The following is a 12,343-nucleotide window of genomic DNA, read 5'->3' as shown; positions in this document are numbered from 1 at the left end:
CTTACGCTTTGTTTCTAGCTTTTAACTGAGCGAGCACTAAATCCCATCGCTTGTTCAATGCATTGGCAGTGCTGGCAATTTTTCCTCCCTCAGCACTGGAAATGCACGGATCGTGTTGGAGATAATCGCTAAGCTCCGTGAATTTGTAAATACGATCTTGAGATGTTATGCATTGTTCAAGAATGTCCTGAAAGAAACGAGCAAATTGTTAGCTAATATACATTTGAAAAACGCATGTATATTTTTGAAGTGATGCTATATTTTGAAAGCAAAATTCTTTTGTACTTTACTCTATTATATTCATAAGGAGTGAATTAATGTTGAAATCTTATTCCTTATATACTCCAGTCCGCGTCTTTGTCAGGAACGATTTGATGATGAAACTAATGTGTCTTTTTAAGACCCATTCACACGATCCAACTTGTCGGATCCGATTGTTTCGGTTTCGGTTTTCTGTTGCTTGTTCAGACGGTCCGATAATTTTGCTGATATTTATATTCGTTTGGATAGCTATAGTTATGTAAACAGCCATTTGTGTTATACAGTACATTTATCAAAATGTTTTTCGTATTTTTCTTCTTGTTTCCTAGCCTTTTGCAAATCTATTTGACTACTCGGCTTCCTTTGAACTTGTAGGATGAAAATAGAGCAAGTTCTATTTCCCTCCGATTTTTTAGATTGAAGAATCCGACAGTCGCAGGATCACTTTATATGTGTTCACACGATCCGTTTTTTTAGGATCCAACAAAAACTGATCCGACCAATCGGATCGTGTGAACGGACCTTTACACTCCACTATATAGGGTCCTTATCAAGAATGATATAATGTTAAAACTTGAGTTCTAATGTACCACAGTAAAGTGTCTTCATCATCAGTGGTACTATGTTAAAGCTTGAATCCCTATGTGCTCCATTTGAAATTTGAGTCCTTATGTACTCCTGTCTCGTGTTTTCATCGCAAGTGATCTTATTTGCAAACATTAGTTCTTGTATACCCTACCACAGAGCATCGAAGAGTGATCTTATGTAACAATCCGAGTCTTTAGAATTCATTTTGTGACTTCATTTATAGTTCGTTGTCTTAACTCGAGATCAAAAGCCCTCCAATGTCGTAAACCCTCGTAAATTCTATAAACTAGCACCGTTATCGAAAACGAACTGAGGTAGAAATAATGGCATTCAATATCGAAGTATAAAATTTAAAGTAAATCACAAACCACTAATGTTTCCCTTTGCGTTTTTACAGTGGACATATCTGCTCCGACAACTGTTTCTTGGGTGACGACGTTTTCGGCATCAAATAAAAACACATTGATCGCATTAAGCTCTTCATTCCAAGCTGCTATTTTTTCATTCTGTTCCGTTTCCATTGCGTCAAAGGTTTCTTCAAAACTAGAGTGATAAAATATCGATCAAAAAAGTTTTAAAGAATGAAGCACTTGCAATCATTTTCATAAACATCATTTTGTTTCATGCGATGAACAGAAGTGTGAAAGGATAAAAAAAGCCTAACTTAAAAGAGTAATAAAGTGAATGGTTTAAGTCTGGGAGTATCGTTACATGTTTGTAGATGTAGATTGTCGATGTTAGCATAGAGTTCTGAGAAGGACTGTTAATGTAGATGTTGCCTGACGTTTCAACAACCTTAGCGGTAGTTATCTTCAGAGTCAAGAAGAGAGTCAAGAGTGACCATGACTACCGCGAAGGACGTCAAAATGTCAGTCAACATCAACCCCAATAGGACTACACTAACCTGGACGATCTACATAAACTAAAACTAAAGGAGTAATGTTCTTGCCTGCGCATTTTCTCGCCCTATGTCGAACTGACTGGTTTCGGAAATCTTTCGTCACAGTAGCTAGTCTTAAATATAATGACTAGTTTCATTTTCAATTGTAATAAAAATTTAAATTGCAAATAATTTTTACGTAATTTCTTCTTCAAGCCGCAAGCCAATTAGCTAAAAAAGTTTGGGCTGCATCATTGAACTAAATATAACTGGAAGGCTACCTTCTGATATTTCTGTAACACACGAAATGAAGCCAAATTTTGGGTGATCTGACTCCCAGACACGCGTGGCAAAGGTTTGTGCTCGGGTTCGTTCATGCCCGAGTGAGAAGAAACTACGATGTTTTTCGTAAATAGTACTTTAAAACATAGATTTGTTTACGTTCAGGTGCTCTTCAATTGTGTTTTTATGTCAGTGTCATTAGCAGTTAAACATTTTTTAAGAAATGTCAACGTAACAATGCAGCTTAACAAAATATCGAAAACGTCCGCATTGTCACGGTTTGTTTGCTCGTTTTTTTTTCTCACAAAAACAGTTTTTATAATGATGCATTAACCTTAATATATTGCTATAAATGAGTTGGAAAAATTTGCATCTTTTTGAAACTAGTTTTTGCGATGTATTTCTTTTTATCTACAGGTTTTTCAAAAAAAATATGATATATTTTGTTTTGAACGTGTTTATCACAAGCGTGGATAGACTGGGAACAAAACTACAGACTTCGATTTCAAATGGTAGCAAAGGTAGCCTTCCATATTTAGTTTGATGGAGTACATGTGATGTTCAATAAACCATCGATCAATCCAACAGTAATTACACTCGGAAAAAGTTGGAATGTATCGTAAATCACTCGGCTTAGTTGGCTTTAGGATGTACGAGTCTTGCCTTCCCACATGCGTCAAACATTGTTAGAGCTAAGTAAATTCTCACATTCCAGCCATTATAGCCTTTCTTTGAAAGCTAGAAAACAACTGCGCTCTTTCCTTGGACGAGAATTTGCACGTTTGCCATGGTAAATGCTCAACGATGCTGTTTAGAAAAGATGACTTTGCTCTTGAAAGCGACGACTTTGCTCTTTTAAGCACTTAACGCTTTCCACATGCATTAAAATCTTTCATGACTTAAGATTTCTCCAACATTGCACAGTAATATTTAATGTGAAATAATGAATGTCTCCCAAAAGGATGATCCTAAGGCCTTAATTTTTCCAAAATGAGCAGTTCTAGAACTTAAAATTTGGAGAAAATACATTTGATTACCCAAATAAGAAAATGTCGAAACATTTCGATATTTATTACAAATGAGATAATTATAAATATGATAACTATATGATAATTACGGTTTCAGGTTCTTTTATTGTTCACACAAAAATTGAAAATTTTCAGTTCAATTATGTTTTCTTCTTTGTTGAAATGCTCATTGTCAAACTTATATTTTTCAAGTTGTGTTCCTAATACGATGAAAATGCAATTTCAAAGACACGAATTTTATAAATATTCAGAGCTATATCCCAAGCAAACACCAAGCTACCCATCCTAGACACCCCTATTGATGAAAAACGTTGCATACCGGCGCATGCGCATTTTCCCCATAGGATGATCAAAGAGAACCTCTTGAACGTAGATTGTAACAAATCACATGATTTCCTAGACATTCGTGTTGTAGAACAGTCATCAAACATGTTATCTATTTTTAAATAGTGTGCATTATCCTAGTGAGTCTTAAGTTAGGACATAAAATCTTAAGTACAAACTGGCTGCGATTGCACATTGTGTGATATAGTCAAACGAAATAAAGAACCTGTTAGCTATTTGCTCAGCAATTGCAAAGAGAGTGCTGGCCAATGTCATGAGATTTTTCACGTTTTCCATGAGATCACCAAACTCTTCTTGTGATAATGAAGGATGTTTTATGACATGAATTTCAGTTTCGGAGATTGATCGCAACATTTCTTGTCGACGATCGATTTCGCCGACCAAGTTCTAAAGTAAAAAATGTAGTTTTTATCAAGAAGTTCAAAATAATCTATTTCATTCTTTTATTTATGCATGCGAAGCGATATTCTTGATTTCTCGCAATCTGATTTGCTGCAGCAGCGGGCAGCTTAGCGCACAGGTAGGCTGAAGCCCTTCTACTTTTTTTGTAAAAAAGCAGGGCCCCCTCATTTTGCATTAATAGCAAAATTACTATGAAAGAGACTATTTAGCATGAGCCTGCCTAAAAATATTTTACAAGTACTGGTATAATGTCTCGTATTATGTTAATATACGTCTGTTTCAGTTGAAATTAGGATTATTGGATGTAGTATTTCATTTATTTTTCATGACACTGTTCAAAAAACCTTAGGAAACGTCAATTTTTGAGGGTGACACACGTGACGCAGCACATTTATCTTTGTATCTTTGAGGATAGTTGTAGTTTTCAGATAAAGTTACCCTCTAGAGTCTAGAGTTATCTAAAGTTACACAATTAGATATCTTTTGTAAGATCAAAAATATGATGACTGACAATAGAGTGCATAATCCTTTATTAGCTCTGATTAATGTTCAGTAAACGTCATATTGTATGCTATTCATCATCATAAAATACGTACTATTTCTTGGACCTTACCACAAATTTATTTTTCTTGCTCAACAAGTCATCGTGATCCAGCGAGTCCTGTGGCATTGTGGTCAGCAGATGTTCCTTTTCGTTCAACCATTCACCAATAGGCAAAACTTTATCATTCCATTTACTCAGTCTTCGTTGACGTTCATTAAGTAATGTTGTTAACTTCATTGATAAGCTAAGATTGTAAAGAAAGAACATAAATTATACCAGCAGTAGAAGGAAAAAGAAACGCCAAGGATCACCCCACTTTCGTCTTTGTTGCTTCTTTTTCTGCGGGGAGGGGACAGAAAGAAAGAATTAAGACTTACGTGAGCAGTTTTTACTTTCCCAACTGCATGCACAAGAAAACATGGAAAACTTTATAACACTTCATTAGATAAATGCTTTGTGCTGATTTAGCTATTGTTTAAATATGTTTAATAAGCATGCTGTATGTATTTTGAGCACTCTATTCAGATTCCACCTCATGCAAGCAAAACCAAGATTGATTTCACGATGTAAGTCAGAGTTCGGTTGGTGAAATGAGTTTTTGAATGGCATAACATAACAATGATAGGCATCAGAGAAAATTCAAGTATTGTAAGAATATACAAGGTGTATAAAGAAAGAACACCTTTTGAACTGACGCATTGTGATAACATGAATACCCACCACTATCTTAGACTAAGTTTACACTACTACGGATCGGTCTGAAAACGACTGCACCAGAGCGGAATTGTTTGAAAACGTCATTTTTCCGGAGTGATACGACCACACTTTCTGTAAGTGGTCGAACGAAAGCTACGCATTTTCGTGTAAACGGTTAACTGTTAATGTTTCGCTACACTTTAGATACCAGTTCTCTTTAAATTGTACCGCGTTGTGGCGTTGTGGCGCATAATTGAAAATGGTGATCATTTTATGTTTTGGAATGCTTTTAATGACTGATTCCGTTGTAATTATTATAAATCAATGTTTTTTATGACATATGTCAAGAGATATAAACATCTCGTAATATGCAAATAGGAAACGGCGCCATCTTTCACATACAAATAACGAATTTTGAAAGCAAGAAACACAACGTGTAAACACCCGCCAGACTGTAACGAAATTTAAACGGATCAGTGCAAACGCAGTCAAATTTTGCCGTCACTTTTTCGCTCCGGCGTGGTGTGCACGTAGTCTTAAAAGCACACTTGTGTATAAGTATTTTGAGCTTTGTGCATAAATTACTTCTACCTGTGATAAGTACAAAAGCTTTTCTATTACAGAGAATACATAACAACTGTAGAATACCAAACTCATAAGGCCCGTTTCAATGAGCCGAATGCATTAAAGACAAAAGAGAATGAGATAAAATTCCTCGTTATCTTTTGTTTTGAATGCATTCGGCTTATGTAAAATGCGACGTTTGAAACGGGTCTAAACCTCTTCATAAATAACGATACCTTTCAGATTTCGTCTCAATCATCTCCCTTAAATTGTACCATTTGCTCTTAACACGTTTTGTTTTCATCGAAGCATTGTCGATCACTTCTTCGGGTAGAAGTGGGTCATTAGAAATTTCGTCATTCAATGCAACCATTCGGTCTATTTCCGTTTGATACGCACTCACTTCCAAAGCCAAGCTCTGAAATGTTTTGACGTTGACATAAACATTTAGCCATGTACAAAGAAAAGATAGGAAACTTTCTTAAAGAACGCAGAAAAGTACCTTCGTAGATTCTTGTTGTTTTTTCAGACTAGTTACATCGTGTGAAATGTTTTGTAAAGATTGGAAAGCCTGTTCCCGAGATTCGATCCAGTTTTCTATTGGTTCAGACACTTGTTTCCATCCCTCTAACTTCTTCTGTTGATAATGGTTCTTACAATCTTCTAGTTGTCTCTCATACCTGTTATTAAAATGTGCAAGTGTTTCAATTGACATTTGCGTTCCATCCAGTCATCATATATTTTCTATAACAAAAGCCTCACAAATACTGGTGTATAAGTGCTTTGAGCCCGTTGCTTTAAGCTAGTAGCTGCTTAGAATGGAGTCCATACATACTCATTTACTTTGGTGTCTTTATTAAGAATGGCCAGATTTTAAAACTTGAGTTCTTTATACTCCAGTTTAGTGTCTTTATAAGTAATAGTGACCTGATGTTGAAACTTGACTGCCTCAATGCTTAACTCTGGCGTCCTCATTTGATAAAACTTGAGTCATATATACTTAGTTAGGCGCATTCATCATGAAGAAGAACATTTTAAAACTCGAATCTTTATGAACTAATTCATGACTTTTATTAACTAATCCTTAATCCATGCACACATCTCATGTACACTGTAGAAATATGGGTCTATGACGTGGGCTATTGTTTTCTCAAATCTGTTTTGTGATAACTTGTGTATGTAAAAACATATATTACCTGCCAATAATACCATAATTAAGTGCAAACTGTAGAAAATTAAGATCCCCCTATATGATCATATATACGTTATTTTAGAGTAAGCAACATACGTTTTCTTCCTTTCCTGGGATGTTTCCATGAACATTGAATGACGCAAATGCAATTCGTTGCATTGAACGTCAACATGACTTCTTTCCTCTTCAGAAAGACAAAGATCGACACTCAAAGTATCCCCCGTCTCTTTACTCTTGTCAAATTGAGGCTCCATGGACTTTCCTTCGTTCAATAATGACTATAAAATAGTAACACTAGACTTAATTCGAAAAAATTCATAGAGCCAATCTTGTTTAAAACTCCACTCTCGTTTCTGAAAAAAACTAACTAGAAAATGCCAATGTATGTATTAAATTTAAGTGTGATTTCTACGGCATTGGACAAAAATTTTTTGATTTGATCAAAATAACGCCATTTTTTATGGCGTTCTGAATTTGGCAAAATGCTCTTTTTTTGATAGATGTCGTGACACGTCCGAAAAGTCTGGGACGACTTACTTTTGTGACGTCATTGCAAGGGATTCATCAATACAAAATATATATACCAAGTACCTTGGATGATCTAAGAATATGGCATGACCCAGACAAGGTCCATTGAAAGGCAACTTAAAACAGCCATAACAATACGGACAATTTCACCAATACGTTAAAAATCACACCTAGTTTTAATAACGCTCATCAAAGTTTTTGCTGGCAGGGGCACTTTAAATCGACTCGACTGTTTAACGTTCCTTATGGAAGTTAACAAATGCTTTAGGGGTGTGTATGTGAACAGTGATGGTACTGGAGTGTGTCAGCCCCTTTCCATCGTTTGTGAAATAAGTTGAAAAATGCAATCCATAAAGTGAGAGGAAAAGGGTCAGTCTGGCTAAAATTCTGGGCTTTTCCTATGAAACATAGACATTAAGTTGGACTTCTAGAACTTAGAACAAACTCCAATCTTTGTGGTACATGCGTTACAAGGTGCAGTGTTTCCTTTTAGTTTTCCTTTCTCAAGAATGCATTCCATATAAAACCTTTCAAAGCGAACTTTGTACACGCAATATGGTCGATTCCACTTTTTTTCATTTTTTTTACAAGGCATAGTGTTTCCCATTGATTCGTTCTATACATTACACATTACATAAATATTTCCTTCTATTTTATTCATCCCATGTTCCCTTCAAGTAGACTGACTTTGTATATTCAATGAGTGGCATATGCAAAAAAAAAAAGTAAAATATAGATTTTGTCGTGGAGACAAAATGTAAAAACTGTTTTTAAAAAAGAAATTTCCATGTTGGTTGATGGCCAAAATAACCTAAAAACACACACCCAGTATATCCAAAGAGACCTGTTTTAAAAACTGCAAGACTCGATACATTCCGTCAGACTACTCGCAAGTAGTCTCTTGCGTTACTTTGGCCATCCACCATGGCAATTGTTGTTTTCAAAACAATTTTTACAAATAAAACTTAAAAAGCCGCAAGTAAAAATACCTGAATCGTGTCTATCTGTTTTTGACATTCGTCAATATTTTCAACATCGAATTTCATCAAACGCACAACGCCAACGGCTTTATCCAGCCAATCTGACAAGGGCTTACAGGTCTCCCGCCAACTTGATAACTTGCCATTTCCTTCTTCTTCGCAAATTCTAATGCTTTGATATAGACTATAAGACAAGTACAAACATCAGTAAAAAAAGAGTGCAATACAATTTAACAAGGCATATTTTGTTGACCTAATATCAGTAAATAAACACATTCCATGTAAAAGCAGCATTTTAAAATGCTCCTTTACAAAGCAAGCCGCCTAGTCGATAATCCCCATCGGAGAAAACAAGAGCATACATCAAAATTCCTACAACTTTCGACAAAGCGTTGACATGCATAAAATCATAGTCCGAAGACGGCCGCTGGAAATACAAAAACTTCGTAAAGCGGGCATGTCTTAGCATCCTATCGATAAAATCACAAGACGTCGAGGATTTCCTCCTGAGAACCCAATGCTTTGCATTGATTCAAACTTGTTTAAAATTCTTTTCCTAACATGTAAAAGCAAAACATCTTAACTGCTTAATATAGCTATGGCTATTAAGTCCTGGAAAGATCTTTGAATTTCAGAAATGAAGACGTCGTCAAATTATTTTTGCTTGCAGTCAAAATCTTTTCCAATAGCAAATTACTCTGTCTCTGGAAGCAAGAAAAAGAATTCAAATGCCTGAAAAGAAATATTCTTTCACCTTTTTGCTTTGTCTTCAATAGAATTTTCAAGCTCATCCCAGTTCTGTTTAAGAGTCGTCGATTCGTGAAGGACCCTTCTCTTTTGACTGGCGGACACAAATTCATATTCTTGTATTTTATAAGCTAAACTGACGGCATTTTGCAGTTGCTCTTCTCTTTCCTGCATGTCAAGCGAAGTAGCCTAAACAACGTCCGAAATTTAATGATTTTTGCCAGAATAATTTTTACGTCTTGTTCAAACTGATTTTGACTAAAAAGCACGCGCAAGCTTTTTAGATGTACAATTTATGATAGCATTCCAACATTAAGAAATGGGAGTGAGAGTATTAAAACTGCTTTGTCAAAGCAAAGCTCTTATATAAGTCAAAATATTCAGTGAGGCTTTAAACGATTCAAGTTCTCTTTTCTTTATGATTTTTGCATATGGAGTGTGGACTTATTTCGATGTCTTGAAATACACCACTTTTATATAAATCCTGGAGATCAATGCCGATGAAACAATTTCCAAAACAACTGACTTCCTACTAAATGGGCGTAGCTCACTAGAAGCTGTACGAACTTTCATCTTTTCCCAAGACGTTTGCATAAAACAATTGTGTCGCTCGGTCTAAGGCTTGCTACACTGTTGATGCAATACCGTTTTCATGCAAAAAAACCGCTTGAGCAAAAAAATATTTGCAAAAGCAGTGCAGTATTTCAAAACAAAATAATGCAGACTGAAATTTTCAAGTCACGTACAGCAGCCAAGGGGTTCTTCAATGAGACGGTTGCAGTTAAATTGCAACTTGAAAAAATCTTATATTATTTTATATAATGTTTGTTAACAGAGCACTTCTTTAACTGGAATAAAATATTTACTTATAGAACTACTGCACCTCTATGTCTGCCATCCTCCTCTTCAATTTGTCAATGTCCAAATGATGATCTTCCGTTTTAAGAGTATTTGTTACAAGATTAATCCACTCACTCAACGGTGTCACTCGGTTTCTCCAATCGATAGAAACACGTGTAGCCTCAACGTCTAGTTCAGCTTCTTTGCTCGTCATCCTAGAGAGCGTACGATTTAAATTTAATAAAATATTCTACAATATTTCTGTTTATATAATTTGAACACAAGATGACATCTGACGAGTACACCTCGTTTAAGTTAATCCGAACTCAAGTTTCAAGATCAGGTCTCTTCTTACGAGAAAATTAGACTGGAGTTTGTGAGGTTTTGAGTTATAATATCGAACATTTTTGGTTGAATACGTGTACTAGAATGGAGCATATGACAACTAAAGTTTCAACATCAGATGACTCCTGAAGAAGACACTAGATTAAGTTTCAGTATCCAATCACTCCTGTTGAAGAACTAGACTGGAGTATACAACTCCAGTTTTGCCTTCAGATCATTCCTGATAAAGACAATATAGACTGGAGTATTTAAGGACTGAACTCGCAACATAAGATCACTCCTGATAAAAAAAACCGGACTGAAATAAACAGAGACTTAAATTTCAATATCAGATCATTCCTGATGAAGACAATAGACTGCACTTTGTAAAAATTCAAGTTTCAACATCAGATCATTCCTGATGAAGACACTAAACTGGAGTATATAAGAACTGAAGCTTCAACATCAAACGAGATTTCTTAAAAGTGTTCAAACTTTCTACCTTTCCAGTTGTAGGTTGAGTTTCGCATTGATTTTATTCCAAAGCTCTTGAATAGTAAGCATTTGAAGCTCGAACATCCTACGATCTTCTTCAAGAAAGGAAGGATGCTCTTGGAGTTCATCTTCCATATCGGCAATATCTTTAAACTTGTTTTCCCGTTGTCCAATTTATTCACCAGAGCCTGATAAATTACACAAGTTTTAACTGCAAGTATACTGCAAGACAAATAACATAAACGAAGAGACATTTCTTCGCTGGCACCCATCTTAAAATGCCAATGAAACGTCCCCTTTACTTATCAAACAGCACTTTCCCCTGCACGGATTGTCCCTTACCCAATGATCAAGCAGCTACATGCCAGTAAAACTTACTAAATTATCATACCACAATTGTACCAGACTTGTACAACGTCGTCACTTAGCAACAGAGTATAATTTTACGTCTTACAAAAAGTCTTTCATTAAAAGAGCAACATGAACATTGTAAAAGAGAGGACCAGTCCAGACGTCTTTTTTCATAAACAAAACATATTCGCCGGCATGTTTTGTGACGCATGTTTTTTGATACCTTCATTACAAATTTCGAGAAAAAACTGTTCAAGGAGTGAATTTCTTGAAATTAGTTTGGACCATACTATTTTACATTATTCATAAAATTTACATTATTCATATTTCTTTTTATATTTCATATTGTTTTTATATTATTGTTTGCATTACGGTCTATTTGAAACTAATAGATCGTACTGGAGGTTCTTTTTCTACAAATTGAATTACTTTGACCACACAAAACCCCTCTTTGATTACAGCCTACACCTCTTTGAGCACACCCTACCACCCTTTATTACCAAAACGTGACTCGCACTCTATCGTCCCTCTCCAAAGAAAAACAAACATAGTCTGTGGTACTTGCTAATCTAACGACGATCGATTTTATAACATTATCCTTTAGTTGGTGAAGAAAGTATTTAAATCTCTAACTTACCTCTGCCTCACTTTTAAGTTCTCGTACTTCATCTAAATCGTTTGAAATTTCACCTAATGCCTGTATATTTAGGTCTTGAGTATTCAGCCATGTTTGAAACGCATCTGTTTTAGCTTGCCATTCTTTTAGCTTATCCTTTTGGAGCCGTTTTAATTCTTCTTCCTTCTCAGATAACCTAATTCAGATACGTAGAATACGATTGTTGTTAGTGAAACAGGAGCTCTTGTTTTGTAAAAAATAAACACTTTTTCTAAACTCTTTTGCGTAGCCAAGAGAATCCAAGCCAAGCTTTCATTTTGAAATGCAACTCTAATCAACTACCACCATTAAACAAGACCTTCATTTGAAAGTTCTAAATTATTTTTTCTATGAAGCATGATACGTGCAAAAACTCTACTGCAACCGATAAAACATTATGTTGTACTCTTTTCGTTAGAAAGTCTGTTTTTCCTTGAAAATAAATTTATGCTTCCTTCCTCATGACTTCTTTCCATTACACCGAAGTCAAAACTTGCTATTACTAGCTCTATCGTTGCAAAGAAAATTTAAAGAGACAAGAGATATGGACCCTTCACATCAAACAAGTGTTTGTGAAACGAAAGACACTGAAAGACAACGTGTCAGTTTCGTTGTTTCGTTATATACAGTTTCGTTTCCAG

The 12,343-nt window shown here is 35.4% G+C and overlaps 1 protein-coding gene across 4 annotated transcripts in view; it reads right to left on the bottom strand.

Moving 5' to 3' along the window:
* LOC124442169 (utrophin-like) overlaps positions 1 to 12,343 on the bottom strand; it is a 91,669-nt gene that overhangs the window by 42,987 nt on the left and 36,339 nt on the right. The window contains exons 3-14 of one of the 4 annotated variants that reach the window (XM_046992652.1): positions 11,685 to 11,859; positions 10,704 to 10,884; positions 9,921 to 10,092; positions 9,045 to 9,226; positions 8,300 to 8,474; positions 6,879 to 7,060; positions 6,093 to 6,270; positions 5,827 to 6,008; positions 4,400 to 4,574; positions 3,590 to 3,771; positions 1,218 to 1,392; positions 6 to 187 (exon numbers count right to left, since the gene is read on the bottom strand). The exons of the other annotated variants lie outside the window; for them this stretch is intronic. Of the exons in view, the coding sequence (XP_046848608.1) occupies positions 6 to 187; positions 1,218 to 1,392; positions 3,590 to 3,771; positions 4,400 to 4,574; positions 5,827 to 6,008; positions 6,093 to 6,270; positions 6,879 to 7,060; positions 8,300 to 8,474; positions 9,045 to 9,226; positions 9,921 to 10,092; positions 10,704 to 10,831 (1,913 nt within the window). The 5' untranslated portion in view covers positions 10,832 to 10,884; positions 11,685 to 11,859. The remainder of the gene's footprint in view (positions 1 to 5; positions 188 to 1,217; positions 1,393 to 3,589; positions 3,772 to 4,399; positions 4,575 to 5,826; positions 6,009 to 6,092; positions 6,271 to 6,878; positions 7,061 to 8,299; positions 8,475 to 9,044; positions 9,227 to 9,920; positions 10,093 to 10,703; positions 10,885 to 11,684; positions 11,860 to 12,343) is intronic. 4 annotated transcript variants of the gene reach the window in all.

This window comes from Xenia sp. Carnegie-2017, unplaced genomic scaffold (assembly GCF_021976095.1).
Source record: "Xenia sp. Carnegie-2017 unplaced genomic scaffold, XeniaSp_v1 HiC_scaffold_20, whole genome shotgun sequence".
NCBI classification, from domain to species: Eukaryota; Metazoa; Cnidaria; class Anthozoa; order Malacalcyonacea; family Xeniidae; genus Xenia; species Xenia sp. Carnegie-2017.
Note: the sequence above shows the minus strand (reverse complement) of the source record. Positions and strands in the feature narration are given on the sequence as shown.